This window comes from Carettochelys insculpta, chromosome 27, assembly GCF_033958435.1.
Source record: "Carettochelys insculpta isolate YL-2023 chromosome 27, ASM3395843v1, whole genome shotgun sequence".
NCBI lineage: Eukaryota > Metazoa > Chordata > Testudines > Carettochelyidae > Carettochelys > Carettochelys insculpta.
Window position 1 is genome coordinate 15,189,862 of NC_134163.1, and position 26,640 is coordinate 15,216,501.

The window sequence follows — 26,640 nt, forward strand, 5'->3', positions numbered from 1 at the left end:
TTCATTACATTTGTTAATTGCGTTTCATGGGTGCTGAATAAAAAGGTTATACAGAACATGTTGACTGTCTAATGTGTTGCCCCATTTTTGTTTCTTGGTATATTTTTCTAGTCTTCTTTCTTGCAATAGGGGTGCAGTAAAACCAGTCTTGAGAGGGGGAAAAGGGTATCTAAGGAATAAGGCAGAAATTCACACTTGCAAAGCTCCACTTAAATGCAGTGGTGCGTTCCCTACCGCCAGTGCCACAGCTGCACCCCTGGCAGGTTGGCAGCCTCACCACTTCAGCCGTGCAGGCTGAAACCAAACACTGTAGCTGAAATACTTTTGAAAGGCGCAGGAAGCAGCGGGTCCGTGCAGACGCGGGAGCCGAACGGGGTTAACCTCGCTGGCGAGCGGTACAACTGCCGGTCAGTGCTGCAAGTCGGCATTGGCCTGGCCGCGCCTTAGGGAGGCGGTAACGCGCCAGGGACGGAAATGGGGCTGTGGTTCGGCTTGGGAGCCCGGACAGGCCGAGCTGCGGCTCCTCTCCCGCCCCGCGCGTCTGCAGCGGCGGGGGGCCTGTCCCGTCCAGTCCCTGGGGCAGCGATTCCCTTGGGCGGGGGGCGCCCCGGGGCTCCCTTCCGGGGGCTGTGGGCCCCGCCGCCGCCGCCAGGGGGAGCCATTCGCGGGCGGGGCTGGAAGCGCGGGGGAGGGGCGCCCCCGCGGTTCGGAGGCGCGCGGGAGGCCAACCGCCTGCCCCCGGTTCGCGCGGCGGTTGGGGGAGGGGCGAGGCGGGGGGCCTGTAGCCGGCCCCACGGGGACCAGCTGTGCTGCGCGCGGCTCCCCGAGGCTCTGTTCCCATCTGCCGCCCGGAGCCGGAGAAGGGGGACTGGTAAACAGGGATCCCGCCACACACACACACACACCCCAGGCAGCGCCATGGCTGGGCGAGGGCCCAGCCGCCGCTGAGGAGCCCGCCGCCTGCCCTGGCCGTGCCGGGGGAAAGCTGCGCTGGGGACCCCCCTCCTGCGGGAGAGCCGGGGCAGGTGTCATTCCCACAGCCCAGGGACCCGTCGGGGTTCGGCTCGTGCTGGGCGAGGGACTGACTGGGTGGGCAGCTGGGATCATGTGTCGTAGCTTCTGCGTAACCCAGGTGTGGTGGAGTGTCACAGAACTCAGGCGGTTGAGCTCTGCCCCCCACGCCCTCCTCCCAGGGGTGGGAAGTGGGGTAATGCCAGCGCCCCATGCCAGTCTGTGACGCTAAGGTAGATTATCAGACTTTGGCTTCTGCCCTGGGTTTAGGCTCCTTTTTTCCGCACCCTGGTGCCAGCCTCCCCACACACCTTTCCCTCCACATTGGTACAACGGCACAAAGGAACCTATTGCAGGTCCCTTCCCGCCCGGAGGGAGAGCGTGGATTCACGTAAAGCTGGCCAGTGTGGAAGAAAGATCTGAAACGCATCTGGGGGAGAAGCACATGAAAGCCAAAAACAATCAAAGCAAAAATTGAGCCTACCCTGATTAAGTTAGCGCTGTTGTCCCTACTTACTGCAGGGTGGAGTAAATCTGATCAAAACATTCATATGTACAGGGAAGGGTGGATTAGTGTCAGGTAGGAGTTGTTACCAATGTGTGAGGTAGCTGTAAATACAAAAAGGAAAAAGACTCTTAAGAATGTAGAATAGGTTTTTGTTATAAAAAAATAAGGTAATCAATTCAACTTTGCTTTATGGATTGAAGGTAATTAATCAGGGTAATCAGTTGAACTGATCCTAAATTGCTTTTAATTTTAGTATATGTTTTCAGATATTAGTGGAAAAGTTTATTTAAAAATAAAACAATTTAAAAGTCTATTTTGATTTGCAGAAGCTTCCTAAAATGTTGAAAGCTACATAGCTACATCTGAGACACCCGAATGAGATACTTTCAAGAACCATGTAAAAGATGCTGACTGTAAATATTCAGATTTGAAGGAATTAAAACTGGACAGATTATATTCTAACTGGATTTCTGAAAATGAGTGGCACTACTGCTGTCCTCTGTCTCTGTCTTGTCTATGGATTAATGCATCAGATGGAAGCATCTGTCCTGAACTGCATTCCCAGAAAAACAGTAACATACAGCAGTAAGTATTATAAAAACTCATGTGTTAAAGACACATGCATGAAGAGCAGTAGCATTCCCTGCCTGATAGGTATGTAAGAATTGCCAGCTAAATTGACTGAAACAATAATTACTTCATTTTCACTGGTTTCTAGGTGCTAGTATTGTGAACTCCACTCTCTTGCATGCTGTGATATCCTGTCTTTAATTCCTACAAGAGGTTTTCAGCCTTATCTGTCTTCAGAAAGATGACACTTTCAGCAACGCAGTGTCACCTAATACCAAGTTGGGGCATTGATTTTGTGTACAGGGTTAGAGAAAAATTACCACTTAGTGCCTCTCCAATAGCTCTTTTGTAATCCATTTGCATTTCCCCCTCCAAGTGCTGATGCAGCCCAAATCTTGCTTAACTTGTGAGATTTACAAGGTAGAAGACTTTCCCTTTTCATGTGAAGAGTTCTGTGGGATAATGTTGAAGACAACAGAATTTTTAACACCATTGGTCACTCTACCCTAGATTCTTGTATGTGTGTTCTGCTGTGATTTACTAGGACATTAAATCTAGAGGCTGTATACTTTTGGTATATCATTCTAAAACAATGGAAATAAGATATCTGTGTATAAATGAAAATTATTTAACTTCAATCCTGGAAAATGTGTGTGAAATATAAGCCTTTGTCCCATTGCTATTCCTTCTTCAGTCTAGTACTTTTGATTTATGACAATGATATTTCAGCAGGAAACACCTTTTTAAGATAACTTTATAACTTGTATGCTTTTAGATGGAAGTATAAAAACTTTTATGAAACCAGGATCATCCAATTTTTCCACACTCTTGGTGAGTGAAGAGACTGATACATTATTTGTTGGAGCCAGAGATGCTATGTTTGCTCTTGACTTGAATGACATCTCAAGAGAAATTGACAGTGTAAGCCAAACACCTATTTATCTTTTCTATTTAAAAAACTTCTCTTGCTTAATCACTTAATTTCAGATCTTTAAAGAGAACAAGGCAATATCTTGCAACTGTCATATTAGATAGATATTCATTCATATCATCTGGGGAGTTACAACAGTAAAGTTTTTCAGTCAGGATATTGATCACTGTATCCTAAGAGTTTACAAATTGGGTGTAGTGTTCAATGATGATAATGGACTTTTCCGATCTAGGACAATGTGTACCAAAAGCTAAATCCTTGCTCCTAGGAGTGGCTGTATGGGATTAGAACACTTGAAAGCAGTAGGACTGCTTATGATTGTTCAAGTGAATAAGAATTTGACAGATTGGGATTGGTGTACCTAATGCATATAAATGTGTGTGGTAATGACAATAAAAGTAAGGCCCTTTTTGTATGTTTAGCTCCTTGGTGCTGAACAGTGGTGAGCTTAGTCAGAAAGGAGGTTTCTTGGAATCGTAGTTGATTTACTCTCATCCTAGTAGGATCAGCACCTTAGTTAGTGATAAAGGCATGGGTCATAAAACATCAGGGCTGGGTCTATACTAATGAGTTTTGTCGACGTAACTCAGGGAGCATCTACACACACAAAGCACTTTGTAGACAAAGTCTCGACAGAACTCTGCATTTGCCTCAACAGTATTATCCCGCAAAGATTTGATGCATAACAATTTCTCGATAAAGTACTGTCGACTGAAACTTAATGTAGACCCGTCTTGTCGACAGAGAGGGCTTCCTGGTTGCCAGGCAGCCCTCTTTGCAGAGCTGCCATTCTGCTTTTTGGCACCAGAGGGCAGTGCATTCTGGCAGTTCTCTGTCAACAGAGCAAGTTGGGTGCAGACACAATCTGTTGACAGAGGTTCTGTCAGGACTTCCCTGTCAACAGTAACTTCTGTCTACAGATGCTTCTAGTGTAGACATAGCCCAGGACTTCTGTTAGCAGCACAGTATGTACCATTTAAAGCCTCTTGGTTCTCAGACTCTAGGCTGCATCTCAACCCACCTATGCCCTCATGTGCAACAAGAACCTAAATGACATGCATCCACTCAGAGTTAGCTTGATCAGTTGCACGGTTCTATATCATACTGCTTTGTGCCTTTAGCCTGTAGTGGTTTTAATTTTTAAGGTGCTGCATTCTCACAACTGCCATTGACTTCAAATGAAGTGGGTTTAATGTTTCTGTAGGTTCCTTTCTCATTAAACCTGTTTTATGATATGACACTTTTAATGCAAATAATTCACAAAAGTAGAAGTGAAAGAACACCAAGATATGAAGTATGTAAACTTGGACTGGCTGTGAAAGGTGTGTCTGCTGATGAGGTAGTTTTGTGTTCTGTGTGGTTTTGGTACTAAAACTTTTTGTAAGGTGTTCCACATGGGTGAACACTACTTGCCTGTGCAAAGCCCAAATAAAAATGAGCAGTTTGCTAACACAGAGCAATTTAAGGATTTGGGTATGGCCACGTAACTGCCTGTGGTTTGTGATGTTCACTACAATAGGCTAATGTAATTGGAAGTTATTAATTTATAAAATGACTTTCTACCATCTTGAGTCCCATGTGGCAACCTAAAGACCTTTGGTAAAGACCAAATTCAAGAATTCATTGCCCAACTCAGTCAGGAAGCATGTCTTAAGTGGGGTCTGTATTCTCCTGGAGGCACTTACTCCTGGGCTACCCCCAGATCTAGCCGTCTCTTCTGATACAGTGTCACCACATCAGCGCCTCTGCTAGGGAGATCTCCATGGAGGTGGCGGCTGGATTTGCTCCTTCCAGCAAAACCAAAATGTAGATTTATTTTGGCTTTAATTTTACATTCAGAAATTTAGACCAAAACACACACTGTGCTAAATCAGGCATATTTTTTTAATTTCAGGAGGACTGGTTCGCAACAAGGGATAGACAGTTGGAATGCATACGCAGAGGAAAGGACAAAGTAAGTAAAGTGTTTATTTTCACTAGTTATTAAATAAGTTACCATATTGAATAGCTTTTTAAAATAATAAATATTGCAGAATCTGGTTCTGAAACTTCTATTCCTTTACAGTAACTACACTTCTGACACATCCCACACTGCATTAGGTATTGCATTTTTTTCAGACAGTAGTCTGTTTGGCACTACTCTGTATCTACACAGAGTTCTATATATTTAAGCCATGATCCTGCAAAGCACTTTAGCATTTGGGGAGTAACACTCAAATCATTTAGGACTACTCACATGCTTAAAGGTGAACATGCTATTAAAGTGCTTTTCTGGGCCTGTGCTTTGTGCAACTATATACATGACCACCAACATCTGTAAACGTATTGTTAAGATCCAATACTGTAAATTGTTAAGCGTTAAGATCTGTGTTACTCTTTGATTTATCTTCTGAGCTTGAGCGCAGTGTATTTGGACACATTCTCTGTGTTTTTAGGTCTTTTTCTGTTGGCATCTAGAAGCCTTTGTGCGCTTGGCCCTTATTATGAAAATTTACTATTATTTTGGGTTTCAGGTAGATTGCCGAAACTACATCCTCCTTCTTCATAAAATAAATGACACTCACTTATATGTTTGTGGAACCAATGCTTTTTACCCAACTTGTGATTACATGGTGAGCATTTTATATACTTAAACAAACCTTTTACTGCGTGTGCATAAAATTGTTTGACTATTATGGGACATCTTTAAGGACCTTTCCAAGGAATGTTCCTTTTGGAAATTAGTATTAATTATTTTATTGTACTTCTTTTTAATTCAAAAATAAATTATTTTTAATTAATTTAATGAAACAAATTTAGCACTGGCATTGTGTTTTCATTATGACTTCTGTATTCCCGATCTTTTGCTAGAAAGTTCTATTCATGGAAGCTGTCATTTTCATTTCTTATGTTATTGCATTATCTCTGTGCATATATTTATGCATGTTTTTCATGTTTGCTTACTGAATGTATATTTCAGTCTTCTTTGTTCTTTTCTTTGTTTATCTAATCTTGTTTTGCTTTGAAAAAGTTTTGTTTAAAAATAATAGTTAAAACGGGGTTAAATTTCATTTGAGTACCATGAACATAGTTGATTTATATATATATATATATATATATATAATAATTACTTAATGCTCGCTCTAGGCTGCAAATTGGATGAATTCACCAAATACACCTATAAAAGCTTAACTTTTTATATGAACTGACTTTTCCACATACCAAGTAACTTGTAAAGACTGAGAGCTTTGCTGTGGTAGCACACGTACAAGATTTTAATTTTGCTTATCAGTGTTTAGGGAGTTTGCCTAGAAGAGTATGCATTCTAAAAAAAAAATACATTTTTCAAACCCAAATATATTTAACTGGTGTTTTAGCCACCACTTAGTCTCTGCAGATTAAAACAGCTACTCTGATCAGTATTTTGCCAGTAGCCAATTAATTTAAAGAGACATTTTCATTGTAGTTAATTAAAAACAAAGACCAGAAAAAATAGACTGACTACATGTCTGTTTGTTTATACAAATTTTCACATTCCGTATTCACACCGTGATTATTCTCTTTTAAAATAAATTATTAAGGCTATGTCTACACTACAGGGATCTTTCAAAAGAAGTCCTTCTGGAAGATCTCTTCCGAAAGAACTTTTGAAAGAGTGTGTCCATGCACAAAAAAGCAGATCAAAAGAGTGATCTGCTCTTTTGAAAAAGAGCATCCACACAGCCCCTGCTCTTTCGAAAAAATGGGCCAGGGATTGAAAAAAAAAATCAGGCACCATGAGGACTGCTGTTTCGCAAAAAAGGATCCGCGGAGCATCTACGCACATTTTCTTTCAAAAGAAGGCACTCTGACTGAAACGGGGGTGGAAGAGCGCTTTCAAAAGGAACGCTGTGTTCTTTCAGTTTCATTTTGAAAGAATGCTTTTTGTGCATAGATGCTCCACTGGATATTTCGGAAGTGTCCCCTTCTTTCAAAAAATATTTCAAAAGAACTTGCTAGTGTAGACACAGCCTAACAGTTATATTTTATAGGATGTTCATCTTGCTTTCAGCTTGATAGAATGATTGTTTGCAACAGGTCATCAACCGTACAGATATTCATCTGCAAAGGAAATCTGAAGAAAGCAGAGGACGGTGTCCTTTTGAACCAACTCTAAAATATGCTTCTCTGTTAGTTGGTATGTTTTGGCAAGTCCGCATAAGCCGAAATAATTTTTCAAATCTAATCACAACCATCTACTACTCCAGTCCTAATTTGAAGTCTGAGCATGTTCCTGAAGTGTTAACCTCTGATTTGCTGTTTAAAAATTGGAAGACAACACACATCAAGTATACGAAAAATTAAATGGAGCAGATTTTAATTCATTAACACATGCCTCTACTTTTTGGCCTTTGCTAGCTCATTGATAGGGAGTTTTTTCAGAAAGATTCATTGCTAATGATTGTCTTAGTATGATTCTTGCAACTGTACCTGATATACTTGAATCTAGCTGCTTACTCTTGAATTTCTTAGGTTTCAGGTGTGTTTGAAGGTCACACAGGCACTATGAAATCTTCAAATGTAATTACTAGACAGCCACATGGGAAAGGTTTTCTTCCTTGTGCAAAAAATACCCTTGAAACCTTATTCAATGTCCCTTAGCAACATTTGAGATTACCAGAGTGGTCATCTGGCTCACTTCTCTGAGAGTCTACCTAACAATTGTTGGATTTCAAACATCCATTGAATGTTTTGTCCTTTGCCTATTAAACCATGTTCTTCAAGTATTCTTCTGTTTATCCTTGGATCTTGCTGGAACTTAAAATTCATGTTACATCTTCTCCATGTCAACTCACTTTGGACCTATGTACAACTCCAGAGTGAAATCTGGTTTTAAGAGACGGCTCAAGGGAATGACATAAACAGTTGCTTAAAAGAGAGAGCCATCATAGAAAAAAACAAAATTATATTCAGTAGGTTTTTAGCATACTTGTCCGTTTTTTAAAGAAAACAAGCTGCCTAACAGGACTGGTGCCAGGCATTTTAAATGGTGATGAGGATCAATATAGAGCTTACACAGCAATATTCTTCACATGTTCCTTTTAACACATCTTAAGGTCCACCCTCGGGACCCACAGATACTCTGAACAATGTCAGTGTATAAAAGTTTAACATTCAGACATCTTCAGTTGCAAGCATCTTGTAACTTTCAGTTAGTTGTGCCTTGATTCGTTTTGAACAGACATCTACAAAGCCAACTAAATAAAATACATTCCTGTCCCAACAATCTTATGGACCCAATTCTGCATGGTGCTGCATGGATTCAACTCCTAATCAATGCTGTAGGAGGTGAAGATAGTCAGCACCTGGCCAGGCCAGCAGCCTAGACTTTTCAGCAGATAAAATCATACCTATTCCTGATCCTCAAGTTACACTTGCTATGAACATTTACACGTGATAAATACTTATAACTTAGGATTGTTCCTTTACAGTGTAAAAAAAAAAAAAAAGTGTTTTATGCACTTTTCTTTCTTTAAATGCTTCACAGATGGTGCATTTTATTCAGCCACATCAAACAACTTCTTGGGCACTGAGCCTATTATACTTCGCAGTTTGAGAAACCATTTAAGGACAGAGTTTAAAGCATCCTGGCTAAATGGTAAGATGTTTTTATACACGTTAGCCCCGGGAGGGCAAATATTCCATCTTGTGTGACTTAAGAACTGCAACCATTTTTCTTCCCAGTATAGAGTTCTGAAAGTCTATTGTGGGGTACTCTCCCTTGCAATATATAAACAGTGACATGCAATTCAAATCTTTTGCTTTTAATACAGCTGTCATTTTAAGATGCCTGCTGAAAAGTGATATAGTTTATGACTCTCAGGTGCATAGGAGCAAAATGTTAGGTAATAATTATTTTCTGTGTTTGTCAGTAGTGGTTTAAAATTCGGTTGTGTTTTAGTTGATTATAAAACTTTTAAAAATGTTAGCACCTGTCACATTTGTTGGTTGCTGAAGAAAGGGACTGCAGCATACCCTGACTTGAAGTGGTGTATTTACGTACAAGTTTTGCAGTTTGATTCAGTGGCTCTCAGCACTTCCCCAATATAAATTGTTCCAACATCCCAGTTTAGCAAAATAGATTGTGTGTGTGTGTGTATTTCAAATGTAATTAATATTCATACATAGTGACAAGTGCCTCATCCTGTGAATAGTAACAGAGAGGGAGCCGTGCTAGTCTATGGGAATTTTCTGACTCACTATAGGGGCTCGTTTGCGTACTTGGCTTAATCTAATTCTTGACCTCCCCCACTTCTATCCCTCTACTCTCTAATTTGCTCACCTTGATCATTTTTTTCTGATTTGTCCTCCTTGATTACTAGTTTTGGTTCTCTGTGCCTTAAATATTGAGTCTCTTCTGGTATGGTTATGGTCTGAAGAAGTGGGTCTGTCCCACGAATGCTCACCTAATAAATTATTTTGTTAGTCTTTAAAGTGCTACTTGACTGCTTTTTTGTTTTGACACTGTGAATAGTGTGCCAAGCAAAAACTGGTGCAGCTTTTTTGTAACCATATTTCATGGCATGCTAGACTTCACTTATTAATATAATGTGGGCAAACAATGCAAATAGGCATCAATAATTGATTTCAGTGCTTCTCTAGCCCTGTTTTTAGTAAATGCTCTGGGTCTTAAGGCATGTTTGTAGAAACTGCTACAAAAAATTTATTATATCAACTTTTATGCAGTTCCTAAACTCAAAGAAAAATAAATTGCTAAAAAATCAGATTTTGACTATGCTAATTTCTTCAGAATTGTCTGTCATTCCCATCTTTAATTCACATCATCTTGTATGTCTGTATTGTATGATCTGTGAACACAAAACCTATTCTAAGCATATGCTCACTTTTATGTTGTGTTCTTTTTTCACATCTTTAGGCCCACTTTATTATCCATAAAATGATTTCTCTTTCCATACAAACCTTATTCTGCATAAAATGGAAGGGAGATAAAAGAACATTAAACTCGCCTGTAAACTTTACTTTAAGAAATATAAAAGATTCCCAATTAGCACTAGTGGTAATAAATTTCATCTTCTCAAAAGACTAACCCTAGATATCAGTGTACTTCTAACTATCTGAAATTAATGTGCATTGATTTTTTGGTGTCCAGTAAAAGCAAGCTCCTAAACTGAGGACTAATGATAAAGTAAGTTATAATTAAGGACTAAAGTGAAGAGGCAATTAGTACTCCATTTTCACGTAGGCAGACATATTTTTAATCCTTTTATAGATTCTTTTGAAAATATAGTGCTTTAACTAATAAGCTCTTTCTAGTCCTTTCCTTACCCATTGTTCTAAGAAATCATTATTTTACCATTGCCTTTTGTTCTCTTCATTAGAAAAAAGCTGTTGCATTATGTGTGTTTATATATTCCAGAGCCCAGCTTTGTCTATATGGATATAGTTCAGGAAAGTGAATCTAATCCAGATGGAGATGATGATAAAATTTATATGTTTTTTACTGAAACAGCTGTTGAATTTGAATTCTATGACAAACTCCTGGTGTCAAGAATTGCTCGTGTCTGCAAAGTTAGTATCCGTAGATTGGTAAGGTTGTTTAAAGTATGTTCATAGTCTAGATAAAATTTCATGGTAGAGTGAGCAAACATGTTTCTAACTACATTGTCTCTCTTGCCAATTAAAATTCTAACTTCTGCCTTCTATAACTGAACTCACTTTTTCCAGACATTCAGAACCCCTGTTCAAAGCTCACTGTGACATTCAAATCTCTTGGCTTTGAAAGTTCAGTCACTCCAGAAGATTGTATAGCCCCTTGTATGACTGTGCGATCCAGCCTGTTTATGTGAGTGAAATTACTTTAAAATTCTACACTGATGTTGCTTTTCCTTCATACAGGGGGATCTTGGTGGAAAACGCACATTGCAAAAGAGATGGACGTCTTTTTTAAAATCTAGCCTTCTCTGTTCCGTTCCAGAGTCAAATTTTCAGTTTAATATTGTTCAAGATGTCTTTTTACTTAGGAAAGCAGACTGGCAAGAAAGCATCTTTTACGGGATTTTTACTCAACAATGGTAAGCTACAAGGCATGTGTCTATTATTAACATTTTGAAGTAGGTTTTCAAAGCAGAGGTTGGGTTTGCGTGTCTGAATTGCTTTTGGAAATTTTGTAAAAATAAATGTAAAAGCCTTCTGGCACATTCATTGCTGCTGCATTAGATTCAGCCCCCTAAGCAAAGTTTTTCTATTGTATTTCATTTTATGGGAAAGCTCTTCTGCAAGTGCCTGTCTGTGTATATTCCACTGTTAGTGCTCATGGGCCCCAAGCACTCAAGGTCAGAGTCTTTTGGCTAGCAGTGTCTGTTGGAGCTGTGCTTGTGCTGTGAGTGTCTTCATGCTAATGCAGTGAGAACATAAAGGTCAGAGCAGGCCCAACCACCATTCAGCAACTTTGCCTTGGCCAGGACTGGGAGAAAAAGCTCCCCTGGGCCATGTCTTGATGCATCTCCTGGGCCTCACCTTTACTTACTTGTCTTTATGTTGCCTTTTGGAAAACTTTGGATAGTTCACGAAGTTATCTGGCTTATTTGCTGTTTCATTTCCTCACTGGGCTTTTAAGTGTTGCCTCTCATGCAACCCAGATATTCCAACATAGGGGAAGCATCAAGATTGGATGCTTTTGGCAGAGGTGTACTGCACTCTTTGTCCAAATAGACTTCAGGAACCTGCCTTGTACTTGCTCACCATTTGGGTGTCATCAAGAGTAGACTTTATACACACAAGCACACAGAGGCTGTGTCTTCACTAGCAAGTTCTTTCAAAAGATTTTTCAAAAGAAGGGGGCTCTTTCAAAAGAGCCCATGGAGTGTCTACACACAAAAAGCATGCTTTTTAAAGTAAATTGAAATAATGTGGTGCTCCTTTCGAAATCACACTTCCTTTCCCGTTTCAGGAAGAACGCCCCCTTTTGAAAGCTTCTTTTGAAAGAAAATGTGTGTAAACGCTCTGCAGGGTCCTTCTTTCAAAAGAACAGTCTTCATTTTAAATCCCTGGCCTGTTCTTTTGAAAGAGCAGGGGCTGTGTGGACTCCCTCTTTTGAAAGAGCAGATCACTCTTCTGATCTGCTTTTTTGTATGTGGATGCACTCTTTCAAAAGAAATTCCTTCAGAACGGCTTATTTCGAAAGATCTCTGTAGTGTAGGTGTCGCCAGAGAAAATAGAAAATGTATTACTTTTACAGGGGTTGGCTTTTTTTAAAGGTGTGATGTCTGTACATATTCCACAACCTGCACTCCTTCCCAATGAATGGCAGTTGGGTTTGTTCCATTCTTTACTTCTTCCCCATGAGTGGCTCCAGCAGACACTTATGGCCAAAAAGCTCCAATTTTGAGCACATGGGACATGTGAACACCAAGGGTATGTCTACACAGCAAGGTTATTTCAAAATAATGGCTGCTATTTCGAATAACTTTTTAAGTGTCTACACAACACAACCACTATTTCAAAATAATTTCTGAATAGCAGATGCCTTATTTTGAATTTGGTAAACGTCATCATATGAAGAATAGTGCCTGTTTTGAAATAGATGTAGATATTTCAAAATATGGGCTGTGTAGACAGAGGGTAGGGGCTATTTCAAAATAAACTACTCCGGAATACCTTATTTCAAAATATGGCTGCTGTGTGGACATAGTATTTCAACTTAGAGCCCTTGGAAGCAATGCTCTAATCTGAAGTAGTCTCTGTTGTGTGTGGACACAGTGTTTCTGAATAATAACAGAGAGCTAGCTGTGTTAGTCTGTACTCCAATAAAATAAAGCAGCAGAAATGTAGCACTTGAAAGACTAACAAAATGATTTGAAAATGTGGGTCTGTCCCACAAAAGCTCATCACCGAATAAATCATTTTGTTAGTGTTTAAAGTGCTACATTTCTGCTGCTTTGTTTCCAAATAAATTTTGCTTATTTTAGGGTTTCCATGTAGTGTAGATGTGTAATCCTGGAATAGTTTATTTTGGAATAATAACTCTAGAATAAGCTATTCCAGAATAACTCAGTAGTGTAGTGTAGACACGCCCCAGGAGTGAAATATACATAAACAACACATCTCAAAAAATGTGTTACTGTAATGATAAATAACTATTTTCCTGTGGCTTTGAGGTGCATTGTTTAGTTATCTGCATGGCAAGAGCTAAAAGTGCTTATTTGTTTTTTTTCTCCACCTCCTATCACATCAAACTATACTTGGAAATTGATTTCACTGAAAATATAATCTTCTCTCTGTATTTTCTCTTTTGGTTTTTATTATATGATGAAGTTATATCATCATAATTATGATAATAAACCACTTATAAAAATACCTCAAGGCTGCTATTATCACCAGCATGAACACAATTCAAAGCCGTGCTCTCCTGTAGAGGTTCTGAACTTTTTGTCTCTGGTAACAATCAAGCTAATGTGAATTTGGATTGGTTGTGAACCCCTCACATGGAGTGTAAAGCCCTTGCCATCAGGATGGTGTTTCACTATGGCTACTGTTACACTAATGAGTGTTGCCGACAAAATACCGGTTTTGTCGACAAAACTGGTGGAATGTCCACAGACAAATATGTTTTGTCAACACTTTGTTGATAAAACTCAGCACCTGCCAGCAGCGTTCTGCCTCTCACCCATGAGGCTTAACACTGCTGTTGACAGATTTTGATGACAAAAAAGATGTGTGGACCCTCTGGGGGGCCGTGCCTCGACAGACAGGGCATGCAGAACAATGGGCAGCTCTGTCTGCTTTGCTTCCGGTATCTGTTTTTTCGAGAGAGCAGCCAGGCAGTCTGGCTCCTCTGTCAACAGAGCGGAATACTCTTGTGATTGGCTTTTGTGGGTGGCCGAACTTTGTGGACAGAAGTTTTGTTGGGAAATCACTGCCGGCAGTGACTGCTGTCGACAGAGCGCTGTACTGGAACGGTAGCCTATGTGTTTATGCAGTGTGTAGCATAGTGTGTCCCTGATGTTGGCAGAGTCTTCTAGAGTAGGCAGTACTGTAACACTGAAACTAGAGGAAATAACAGCAAATAACATAATCCTTTTATACTAGAACTTGTGCATATATCTGTTTAGCCTGTCCCCATTTTATATCATATATCTATTGCTTCCAACTGGGGAAGCAGCCATTCCTGTGTCTGTATCTCCACTGCCAGCCCTTTGCATCAAAGGTATCTTGGCTCTAATGAATGCAGATGAATTGCAGAATTGAGTAGTGAGCTCTTTGGTGTTAATGGCCTGATTGCTGGCATTTGTCAGTGACTTGGAATAAGAATGGATCAGTTATTCCACATATTTGAAGAGCTCAGACTTAAATAATTTGATCTGCCATTTTCTGAAGCTAAGTGTTATCAATCTCTAAGCTAAGGCTGTTAGTTGAAGACTAATCAAGAGCTTTTCAGTCCAGGCTCTTGAGTTATGCCTTCTCCACCAGTCTGATGGAAAATTAAAACTAGCAAACTTAATTTAACATTGTTTATCACCTTGGAAGACCAGAGCCATGACTTTTTCATGGGTTGCTTAACCAGTTGAAATCACTTTCCTTCTAAGATGCAGGATAAACGGTGCCGTCATAAGAGGAAACCACTGGAGTACCCTTCTTCCAAACACAGCCTCTGTCGAAGCAGCTTGTCTGATTTCGTGCTCTCTGAAAATAAAACCAGGGACTCCAAGAGATGTTTTTACAGATGATGAATTTGATCTCACTCTGTGCGTGTGTATGTATAAAAACAACATGAAGAGGCACAGACAAAATATACCAGCAGCAGAACTGTACATGTCAAAGAGTACCAGTGGCAAAGTAATGAAAAAAGGCAGCTTTGATGGTTCATAAATGCATCAAAACCCTGAAAATGGGGCCCAGATCAGTGGAAGTTGCATTCATTTGTAACAATGTCAGTTTATGCTTGATGTATAACTTACACCACCATTCACCCCACACATATTTTGGCCCATGGTGTGTGTAAGTGGAATTCTACAAGGGCTCTTCCTAAATTTTCTATTCTGATTGTAAGAACAGGCACTTCAGCATCACGGAATTCAAATGAAAGGACTCTCCCTATTTACCTAATCTGTTTTCTCAAGAGCCAGAACAGCTATTAGCATCTTCTGAATGGATTAGAGAGGAGGCCACATTCTGCTTTCAGTTACATCAGTGTAACCCAGAGTAACTCAGGTAGAGTCAGTGCAGTCCCTCTGGATTTATACTAGTGCCACTGAGGCGAGATTCTGACCCAAAGCTCCCAAGTCATTCATAATCCATTTAACCTTTCAGACTTAATTTTGGAAAATATTTCAGTGTGGATGCAAAGGGAAGAGATGTACTTTCTAAGAGGGAAGTTAGTGGTTAGCCCATAAACCTCACCCTAAACAGATTAATTAGTGGGGGATTGAGCAGGCCTAGTCCAGGGCAGCCCTAAAGAGCTGCAGGTGGGGAGCATTTGGGAGCTGCTCCCAAACCTTTTTTAATCAGTTAAGGAGGTTTAACCAGTCAACTAATTAAGTGAGATTTTACATCCTTATTTTTTAACAGACTGAAATGATGGAGTTTGGGAAGATAATCTATAACAAGTGGAGAGGAGGAATTGGGAAACTGAGGCATCAGGATGTTAGTCACCTAATTGATCAATGAAGTATAAGTAGTAGTCTGAAGAGGTCCCTCTCTTAGGCTGCTTTTATTTAGTTGGAGGATGTTACTTGATTTTTAACAAGATGTGTAATTTTAATCAAATCTTTTATGCGGTGTCTCTTTTTCCAACTGATGCTTCTTAGATATGCATTTACAAACATATGTTCGCTAACCCTAAAAAGCAAATAGCAACATGCCCTGTGAAAAGCACGTTGTTTTTGCAGACTTACCTTCTGCATAAATGGCATAATAACTGTTTTCTCTTTCTTCTTTTTCACATCCAAGGGGAAGGTTGGACATTTCTGCAGTTTGTGCCTTCAGTATGAAAACTGTCCAAGAAGTCTTCACCAAAGGAAACTATAAAGGGCCAGTGACTGTGGAAAATTCACAAATTAAATGGGTGGTGTTCAGGGGAGAAGTGCCACTCCCACGTCCTGGTGCTGTAAATACTCATTGATTCTCTTCTAAAGGAAACATTCTTTTAATTATATTCTCTTCTAGGGAATTACTAGTCCAAATTTTGACAGTGCAGATGTAGTTCCATGTCCTGCACAGACGCATCATTCTTCCCACCTCAGATCTGCATATGTGTGGAGATCTCCTGTGTTGGCAGTCTGCCTACTTAGCTCCATCACAGATCTTAAGCGGTGCAAGCATCCTGAAATAGCACCCGGCTGAATTTCATTCCTATCAAATGATGGATTCCCATAGTGGAAGCTGGGTAGAGACAGCTAGAAGTTTAGTACATAGTAACAGTTGTTTATAAATCGGTGGACTATACAAATGGTTGTAATTGTGGTTTTTATACATTTCTTCTAGTGCATTGATAATTTTGCTCGAAATAGTGGATACAACACTTCTCTTGATTTGCCTGATAAAATTCTTCAGTTTGTTAGAGACCACCCTTTAATGGATAAAACTGTAAATTCAGTTGGTGATAGGCCAGTGCTACTGAAAAGAGGCTCAAATTATACCAGGATTGTAGTAGACAGAATCACTGGCCTCGATAAAAAAACATATGATGTTTTGTTTGTAGGAACAGGTAAGTGGTTTTATTTTAGAGGGGGGAAAAGATTTATTATGGAGGCGTTTGTTTTAGAATTATTTTTCTAAGCCTTCAAAAGGCAAAAGGATCTACTTACTCCTAATAATGTACCAAAAATCCTCTGTCTTAATGTACGATGTTGTAATGTAACAGGCAGGGGGGTTCATATACTGGGCCTGCACTTTCCTTTTTCCTCCAGGTGATGTTCCTAGCTGAACTGCTTTAGTTCTCTACAGTAAGATACTGTGTTTTGTATGGGGCTAAATTTCATCGAATGAGCCTTACTTCAGCAAAACTCTTACTGCTTGCATCAGTGGGACTTGGGTGCCTTGCTGAATTGAAGCCACTGTGTCTATAGTCAGGTAGATCAGGGCTTGGTGTAATGTCTGATGAATGGTATTTTATTGTCTGTTTCTTTCTTTTTGCAAAGCTTGTATAGATACAGTTCATAAACTATGGTATCATTAACTTGATTCATTGCACTCATTTTCTTGGTAGCCTCACTGTTTGTTCTGTTTTTATCAGGAAGTCTGCAATGGGAACTATTATCTACTTAAACACTGCTCAGTTGTACAGTACTAAAGTGGCAATTCAGTATACCAGGCTTTTCAAAAAATGCACCGTGGCTGTGCTCCAGCTGTTTTTCCCTTGCAAAATGGGCTACATGGGACACGAGTGGTGCCGAGGCCTTGCTGGCTTTCTGCACATGGTGAATCTTGCACAGGGTGAAGGGTCTTCTAGTCAAATCAATTACCAGCAGCCTCAGATTCCTTGAAGGAAAGATTACAATTTTTGTTTAAGTGCTTGGAATAAAGAAGTTTCCTAGTCTGGGATTTCCAGCCCAGATGCTCAGGAAAGTGTGTGTTTGTTTTGTGGGGCATTGAGGAGCTATTTGAAAATCTTCCAAATCAGAAGAGCTTGAATGTGGGAAAACCTTCCAAAAATCAGGGACTCCTCTTTGCTTAGAAAAAGCAGAACTTCTTACTTACTGTAAGGTGAATGAGGAGAACATTTAGGAAATTTCCTGTCCTCCAGATTTGTTTTCTAAATCACTAGAAAGGCTGATGAATTTTAAAAATGTTATGCTATGTTTGAACATGGTACTCTTTTTAAAAATACATCTTGTTTTATGCAGATAATGGATATTTGCATAAAGCTCTCAACTGTGATGGAGAAATGTTCATTGTAGAAGAGATACAGCTGTTTCAGTCCCCAGAGCCTGTACAGTCTCTCAAACTCTCTTCCAGAAAGGTAGGTCCTCTGTCTGTACATATGCAAAGGTATTGCTATAATGGTGTACTGCAGGCCTTCCTCTTTTACACTGGACATCTGGCTTTTCAATGTATGTATATACAAAATACCCATCTCTAGCAGAACACTTGATTAATAATAAAACCATACATGAGATTTTGTCCAGGGAAGTAGATTTATTTTGCATTTTAAAATAACTGACATAAACTTGCAAATGCACGTGTGGCACTTCTATATCACTTTTTTTCAAAAGGAATTTCCAGAGTTTTCATAATGATTACTGTCTCTTCAGAGCAGGAAGCTTGTCTTTTCATATGTTCCGCAAAACACTGTGTATGTTCATGTGCCCTTTCATTATTAATCTACTAATGCACAATGTATATTGCTTTATTGTCAGGTCTCAGAAATTGCCGTCCAAATGCTATAAAGTTTAAGAACTCTCACAGCTCAATACTGCTTTTCTAGGGCCTGCTGTATGTAGGGTCTCCATCCCAAGTGGTACAACTCCCCGTTTCAGTATGCAGCCAATATAAACTCTGCTTGGATTGTGTTTTGGCAAGGGATCCTTACTGCGCATGGTCTCAGTCTTTTGAGAAGTGCGTTCCAGTAGCTAATCAAACAGGAGACTTGCAGTAAGTAATGACATATTGTTAAGGGCCATATCAACCTGAGATGATATTTGTCTTGCTTTTTAAATTCAGTTCTACTAGTCAATAAAATATAACAAAATCAGGATAGCGCTACAGCTATTGTCCCAAAAGTTTGGACATTTTTACATGCCTTCATGATCTGTTTCTCTTACCCAGCTCTCCTTTCTTCCAGGGATTTAATTCAGAGTATTAAAAATGGTGATGCTTCCAGATGTCCGAAATTGGGTATGTGAACTTTTGTCTTTAAGAAAGCATTGTTTAACATAGTACAAACTGAAAATCATTGTATCACATGGGTCATATAACTGGGGACATTGAAATGCCCGATATATTAACAAACTTAAAATACACCCCCAGGATGAAAAAAAAACATTGACAAGAAAATGCTCAGCTGATTTGGCTTGGTTGTCCTCAATGGTTTTGAACTTTTAATCAGGATATTTTAGTTTCAGCTGAAACCACTGATCTCATGGGAAGTAGAAAATGTAAGGCATGACTTGTAAGGCTGTTGGTATGTTCCCTCCTCCCCATACTAAAGAAGTCAAGCAGGATGTAAGAAGTCCTGTTAACTCTGTCACTGTGACTGATCCTTGGTGTTGCTCTGCAGAAATATAACTCAAATAGTCAAGTATTTAAACAAAGCTGCTTGTTCAGAAGGATCTATTTTAAAATATGGGTTTGAGATCAATATTTTAAAAGATTTTAATATTCACATGTTCACAGAGTTAGGGACTTTGTTTTAAATTGCACTGAACATTAAAAGGCAGCTATTGCAGATTATCGGATATTAGTGTAATGTGGTGAAGTTGAAGGTGTTTGTATCCTCAGAGCCCTGTCCAGCTAGTATCTAATCCTCATGACTGCTTTGAGAGGGTAGAATAGCAAGTGTGTTAATTGAGTGTGGAAACTGAGGCCCAGAAAGATGAGGGGATTTACTTAAGGATACATACTGTGTTAGTCTGGGCAAAGTGAGAATTTAAACTCAGGCCCTGATTTTCAGCTCTTAATTCAGACTGGTAGATTATCACTGGGAATCAGGCCAGCTAGAACCAATCTGTGCTATCATGCCCTTTTAGCAGATGGGAGGAGACAATTAAATCTGTCAATTTCTGTAGTTCATTCACACACCTTAAAGCACCCACTGTCCTTTGTGTCATGTTGCTCAATTACTTTTGATGTTTCTTTAAACATATATGTGGCCAAGCAGATTAAACTAAGACTTTGTTGTTCTTAATTAAACCCACCTTCACAATTTCAGGAAATAATGTCAGAAACTGTTCGGTTATCATTGGCAACAGTGTTCACCTTAAATGTGTGCCCATGTCCAACCTGGCTAGGATGGTGTGGAAGCTTAATGGAAGCAGTCTTCAGGCAAAAGATTCTAAATACCTGCTGTATGATGGAGGAATAGTCATATTTAATGTGTCAGTAGCTGATGCTGGGTTTTATGACTGTCATTCCTTAGAGAGAGCTAATGGAAAAGAATTCACTGTTACTGTGGCTAGATATGTTCTTTATATGCAGCAGGATAGTGTTTTCATTTTTCCTAAGAATTACACAAAGAATCAACCAAATGCAGACCCAGCTCTGAATGTTAAATCTTTGATATCATCTGCCTTGCTGAATGACCCAGCAAACCAAAAATCCCTAAAAGACCAGAACGAGACGCTTATCTTAAAACTTTTGGTAGCTGGATTTGCACTCCTTTTTTCTTCCTTGCTTGTTTGGAACATTTGCAAAGGCCATCTGTCTCTGCCTTGGAAGAGGAAAGAGAAAAGCTCCAAAACAGCAAATGCAGATTGTTTGCCAGGTTCAACATTGGGCACAGAAGGGCCGAGTGCTGTGAGGGAAAGTTCAGCCATGCAAACAAACACCTCCGCTGTTAATGAATCAGTACCACTTGTGAGCTTTCCCTCAGAAAAGGAACACCGCGCTAAGGTACAACACAACACAAGTCTCACAAAGAGATCTGGGACTTGCAGCTCACAAAGCTGTTTGGTTGAGGAGGACACAATGTTTCCTGTTGAGGAATGCGGAATATAATGTTTGAGTAGGAGTTGAAAGCTCAAAGTCAACTGAGCCAAGCTGTGCACTCAACATAAATTCGCTCCCAGTTGCTGTCTTGGAAAAAAAAATGTTACATCATTTTTTTGGTATTGTTAGCATGTGTTGAAAAAATAAACAAGTGTTCAAAGTTTACACTGATCTCCTTTTCTGTAACACAGTATTGCTCCACCATTATAGACACTACATCTTCAGGAGTGGTTAAAAACTTTTAACACTTAAATAGTGCTTTTTCACCTTCGGAGACTATCTGCTTACTCTACAAATACCATTTTATTAATTCCTCCAGTGTCCCTGTGAAGTTGATATTATCCCCTTTGTACAAATGAGATTAAACAACATTCTCATGGCCACAGATGGAATCAGTGTCGGAGCTGTGGATTAGCGTTTAGACATTCCTAACTAATCTTCCTTTCCTCACACCACTGGCCACAAAGCTTCCCCCCCCCCCCCCACCGTCTTATTAGATTTTTAAATCTTCAAAGCATTGCACACATTAAATTCCTAATGTATTTTAATGACCTTTACAAGATATCTTTCCCCAGCCCAAACAGCATCATGACCCAGTTCATGTACTACATAGCTGACGCAAGTTTATTTACCTCAGAGCATGGCCACCATCCAAGTGCCATAATCCTCTTTGTTAAACATCACTGAATACCCTACATATTTGCCTGAAGCTGTTTTTAAAATGTCTCAATCTCCTTCTCTGGCGAGCAGCCTGATTTCTCCAGCGCTGAAATCCACAAAGAGCTGTGCTCTCTATCTGTATATCTAGCTCTAGAGGCGTTCAGAGAATGAGTGCTTCCTTCTCTCCTCTTCCGCACATGTACACTTAGCTTTCTCCAGTCCTCAAGTTGCATCAGAAGCAGAAGTTTCAGACTTGATTAGAACTTGTCTCCTGGGCAGGTGCACTTTCATGCCACACCGCACACCCGCTTTAAAAAGATATTTGAAGAAGGATGCTCAGAAACCAGGATGATGAGTACAGTATCATGACCTAGATTGATTGACAGAAAAGACCAAATCCGTTGTTTAATGTTTCCTTCACACTATCCTTACACTACAGCAGAGTGCCAATCTTTCCTTTTGAATGCAGCTTTTAGCCCTGAGAACTGTTGTATTTTACAAGGGCCTCTTGTGTCTCATTACATGGAAATGCTGCACAAATTGTGGCCAGCTGTTGAAACTTGCTAAACACCCAGCACTCCTCATGTTCCAGATCTCTAGATTTGGCAGTTTTGCAGATGCTAATTAATAACAGTTTGCATTTTTTCATGGAACACACTAAAGGTGGCAGTACTCATCAGCGTTTCTCGTGGGATCAAGTAAAGGGAAGTGGAGAGAAGGGAGATTTTACATAAAAAATGTGCAGCTGAAAAAGAAGAGACTGAAATGCTGCTGCGCAACCATAATGCTAAGTCCTCTCTGACTGCAACCATCCATTGTAGTAATGAAATGCAAAGAACTAGTTTGAAGGTATGAATCTTGGCCAGTGAATATGCTTTGAAATTATTCTGCCATTCAGGATACCCTTTAGGCAGTGATCCGTTGTGTGCTCTTGCCTGTGTTCTGAGCCACTGTGTAAAGAGCTACAGGAAGATTAATGGTGCAAACTTGACAATAGCTGTGTAACTAATGACATGGGGGAGGTGATCAAAATATCTCATTTCTGTTCTCTTCTGAAGGGCAGGAGACATTAATTGTCCTCCTTCAGAAGAAAAAGGTAGGAATGGAACAAAGACACTGTTGAAGGACATCCACATAAGGTTACTACCACCTGATTTCAGTGCAATTCCTGCTGATCTAATTACCCTAATTTTAACATGTAAAATAATTAGCTTTCTAAGAGGAGCCATAGATAACCTCCTGTTAGTAGGTCAGTATGAAAGATACTGTGTCCTACTTTCAGCAGAGTCTTCAGTGTGGTTTATTTTAGTCCCTTTGTCATTGGTGGCCAGGTTGTCCGTATGAAGGACAGAGAAAGTAGAGTAGAAGGAGTAAGGTCCTGGCATTGACCTTGGCTGTGGGCCTGGCAGAGCAGGCCACCCTGGAGTTGCTGGTCCATCTGCCTGCTCAGATTCAGAGAGGCACCAGAAGCTGTTTTCACCAGTTGCACAACTTTACTGACAGAGACTGTTCAAGTCCACTTGTGAAACTTCAAAATGTTCCCATCATTGCTAGCATCTGTTCAGCTCCACTGGTGTCAGTATTGGAAACTCTGGCAGAGATGGGTCATATACTCACAGAATACTAGAAACTGGAAGGGACCTTGAGAAGTCATCAAGTCCAGACCACCGCGCTCATGGGAGGACCCAGCAACATCTAGAGCAGTGGTTCCCCACCTGGGTTCAGTGCGGGTATTGCAGGGGGTCATGAAACAAATAAAAGATCAATAAAAGTGTTCATAGAAAATAAGTTTTAAATAAATTGCAAAGTGACAATTATTATTTTTAAATGAAATCTCTTCCAATCATGTTATGAATCATTGTCTGAAAATCGATGTGGTTTCCTTTTTCATTTAATGAAATGTATGTAGCAGCTAGAATTGGCTTTGATGGGGTCCGCAAATGGTTTTGGGGGGGTGATGGACGGTCTGCACTAGTGAGAAGGTTGGGAACCACTGATCTTGAGTATCCCTGACACATTTTTATCTAACCTGCTTGTAAATATCTCCAATGATGGAGATTCCAGAACCTCCCTAGGCAATTTATTCCAGGGCTTAACCACCCTGACAGTTTCCTACTGTCCAACCTAAACCTCCCTTGCTGCAATTTAAGCCCATTGCTTCTTGGCCTATCATCAGAGGTTAAGGAGATCATAAGGTAAAGGGTCATTTGCTGCTGCTGCTGCTGCTGTTTTAAGCATTGCATCAGCTCACCTTAAAATAGAGCTAGCCATAGCTGACAGAATGGTTAAAACACTGGCCCCTAGGGGTTCCTAGTACTATGGATGCTGGTGACAAAGGATGAGGAATCTACATAAATTTCCCTTCTGTGTATACTGTGAAATGTAAGTTGGGGGATGATAGAGGAGGGTGAGGAGCAGCATACTGTTGCAGCATCTAAAGGTCTGCACTCTGTAGAAATACCGTATAATAAAAAATCCCATGCTCCAAAGAGCTTAAAGTCTTAGCCGGAGGACCCTTGTGTTTGTCCCCTCTAGATAAACTCCCTCTGAATAATGCTAAAAGAAAGGCTGCTGCTCCTGCACTTCCTTGGGAAATGACATGGGCACAGCTTATCACTGTAGTGCCAGCCTGCCATGCCCAGAAGTTATTAGGGCGTGGAAACATTCCTATTCAGAACTGACTGGAGTTAATGCAAACTCTCCTCCTTATTAATGCAGGCAACCTAATAAATCACAAGCAAAAAATGAGACTGGGCTCTTGTAATAGTCCATGCACTTGAACACCACAGCTGTTCATGTGTACGAGGGCTTGGGAGGTGTGGCGGGGTTTAGGGCAGTGGAGGAAGTCAGAGTGGGGATTGCTGTCAGCATTGCTCCCTAGGGCCAGCCTGGAGATGTGGGGGAGAGCCATGCTACGCACTGGCATTGCTCCTCAGGGCTGGGTTGAGGCAGTGTGGGCTGACCTGGCCAGCTGGCAGGTGCTGCCCTGGCCTAGGTTGGGGTGGCAGCTGCTTCATGGTTTTCTGGGATTGTTGGGAGCATACTTGCTTGCTGCCACCTTGAGATCGTTCTGGAGTATAACTGTCCCTGCTACCAACCTCTTTCCACACACATCCCATTCTCATGGCATAACTAAATCCTTGCTTTACACTATAAGAGGAAGCTGTGTACCAAATTTGGTGGCCAAGCTCTTTCCATTTTAGGAGGAGTTCTTAAATGAACAGACTCATGGACAGACGGACGGACATACAAACTCTCTCCACTATGTAGTAGATTTTGGTCCCTGAGACAGAGCCATTCGCAGCAGGGGCCCTGGTGATGCCGATGTTTGTACTACATCCAGAGTGCTTCCTGCAAGCACCCTCTGATACCTACATGCACAGAACCTCAGGAGTGCAGCTGCGTCGAAGCAGCTGCATGCTCTGGAGATGCTGTATGGCAACAGGAGAGCTGTCTTCTGGTGTCACAATATAACCACCTGCATGAGCGGCAGAAGCCCTGGTGCCAGAAGCACTGTGCACACTCTCCCTCAGGTTGGTGTAATTTACGTGGTTCAGGGGGTGAAGTAGTCAAGACCCCTGAGCAGCCTGAGTTTTGCTGACATAAGTGGCCGTGTGGATGTACAGTAGCTACGTGTTCTTCACCAGCCACTTAGAGACAAATATCCCCTGTTGCTCTGCTCTGCGCCTGGTGTGCCGTGGAACAAAGGGAATGTAAAACGCTGCCCTTCTAATCAGGTGGCACGTGGCGTCCTGCAAACAAGTGCACAAGGTCCAGGCCACAAGAAAGCTGAACGTGTAATCCTCAAATTACATTGGGCTGTGTTCGCTGCTGAAGTAATGTGGGGGAAGGCAGTGGACCTCCAGCTGGAAAGGAGCCTGTCCCACTGGGTTTGAAAAGCACCCAGCATAAGGGAGCCCTAGTTCTGGTTAAGGTCTTGAGTATTCACAGAATGGGTCTGTTTACTGCAGCTGCTTGGCTACCTGCTGTATGCATGGACCTTTTCTTTAATATCGTCAAATCTGTTTGCATCCCTTGATCCCAGTGCTTCTGCTGGTCCATCTGTCTCCATCTCTGGATTCTGGTGTGTGTTTTGTCGATCCACCCAGCCTTCCCTTTGCTCATAAATCTTCTCTAAGGGCCTCCTTCTCCAACGCTTCAAATGCATCTGACAAAGCGGGTCTTTGCCCAGGAAAGCTCATGCTCCAATATACCTGTTAGTCTATAAGGTGCCATGGGACTTCTCATTGTTTTTGCTTCAAATCTAGTTCAGCTGTTTCCACCTGCACAAAGTGGATGTAAAATGTGACCAGGTCTAAATGTCAGTGTTTCACTCTTGCCCTGCACAGCTACGGATAACAGTGGAAGAACCAGAGTGTTGGCTGGATCAGGCTGTGATGGAGTGGGGGGAGCGCATGTGTGAGTCAGGCTGGATGTCTGAGGCAAGCAGCAGCTCCCAGTGGCTAAGGATGACCCTGGGGCTACAACTGGCAGGTAACACCTCTGCCTGAACAAAGAGCAGGGAGGAGCTGAGAGGGGTTTGAATCGGGGGTGGCAGTTAGAGGCTAGGAAAAGGGAGACCTGGAAGGCAGCCAGCCTGAGGAGGGGGAAGCTACACCCCAGAGGGGCACCCCTTGGGGTCTTCTCCCCAGGACAGGTTGGAAGGACTGTCTCTGGCTGCTATGCTGTTGCTTCTGTGAGAAACTGGACATCTGTTGCCTAATAAACCTGCTGTTGTACCTGCTGAGTGAGAGTCTCTCCTGCCAGCGGATGGGGTGCAGTGCAGGGGGACCCCTGAACCCCATCACACAGGCTTCTGTCTTTCTGAAAAGCTCTGTTTAGACCAATGTTTCATCCATGTGTGGAATAAATTTGTATGCGCACTGAGGCATGTGTAATGTGCACCACCAATAGGAATCACAAACCCTTGCTGGGGGCACTCGGCCTTTGAATATCTCCTGAACGATTGCACAAGTAACCAGCAGACAGGGAACATTGCTTTGAACTCAGATAAAAAGTGTCAGCTTTGTTGTTTTTTTTTTTTTAAGTGGGAGCCAACAGGTTTGGAAATGCGAGTGTTGCAAGGGTAAATTGTACCTTACCATGGACCGGCTGATCAGACAGCTTCCACCCTAGTCTAGACAGACTCAGAGCCTGAATCAGATTACAGAGTAAGAGCCAAACCCCAGGAATGGAGGAGAGGGGAAGTGGGGTTGGGACATCATTGCACGGTGCTATGAATTTAACAGCTTGGTGTTGCAGTGTGTGTACAGTGCTGCTGTGCCCAGCAGATGGTGCCTCTGAGCCAGAGGAAACCATTGGAAATAAAGTCAGGAGA

The 26,640-nt window shown here is 41.2% G+C and overlaps 1 protein-coding gene across 9 annotated transcripts; it reads left to right on the top strand.

Moving 5' to 3' along the window:
• The first annotated feature begins 365 nt into the window (after positions 1-365).
• Positions 366-20,799, top strand: LOC142002336 (semaphorin-4D-like). Of its 9 annotated transcripts, none has more exons than XM_074978358.1 (15): positions 366-407; positions 1,846-2,104; positions 2,865-3,010; positions 4,915-4,974; positions 5,534-5,632; positions 7,077-7,176; positions 8,527-8,637; positions 10,417-10,568; positions 10,896-11,071; positions 15,948-16,104; positions 16,482-16,704; positions 17,843-17,958; positions 18,424-18,590; positions 18,781-18,833; positions 19,867-20,799. In XM_074978358.1, exons 2-15 carry the CDS (start codon positions 1,996-1,998, stop codon positions 20,649-20,651), a joined length of 2,454 nt encoding a protein of 817 aa, XP_074834459.1. In that variant the 5' UTR covers positions 366-407; positions 1,846-1,995; the 3' UTR covers positions 20,652-20,799. The 9 variants fall into 9 exon arrangements, with proteins under 9 accessions (XP_074834459.1, XP_074834457.1, XP_074834456.1 ...); XM_074978356.1 differs by lacking the exon at positions 366-407 and adding an exon at positions 739-871; XM_074978355.1 differs by lacking the exon at positions 366-407 and adding an exon at positions 776-1,719.
• Positions 20,800-26,640: the final 5,841 nt, after the last annotated feature.

Bases quoted from the DNA above. Each gene is read 5' to 3' on its own strand.
- LOC142002336 (XM_074978358.1), top strand. From the start codon at position 1,996: ATGAGTGGCACTACTGCTGTCCTCTGTCTCTGTCTTGTCTATGGATTA. The intron at 17,959-18,423 runs GTAGGTCCTCTG...CTGCTTTTCTAG, and splicing joins TCAAACTCTCTTCCAGAAAG to GGCCTGCTGTATGTAGGGTC. The intron at 18,834-19,866 runs GTATGTGAACTT...TCACAATTTCAG, and splicing joins TTCCAGATGTCCGAAATTGG to GAAATAATGTCAGAAACTGT.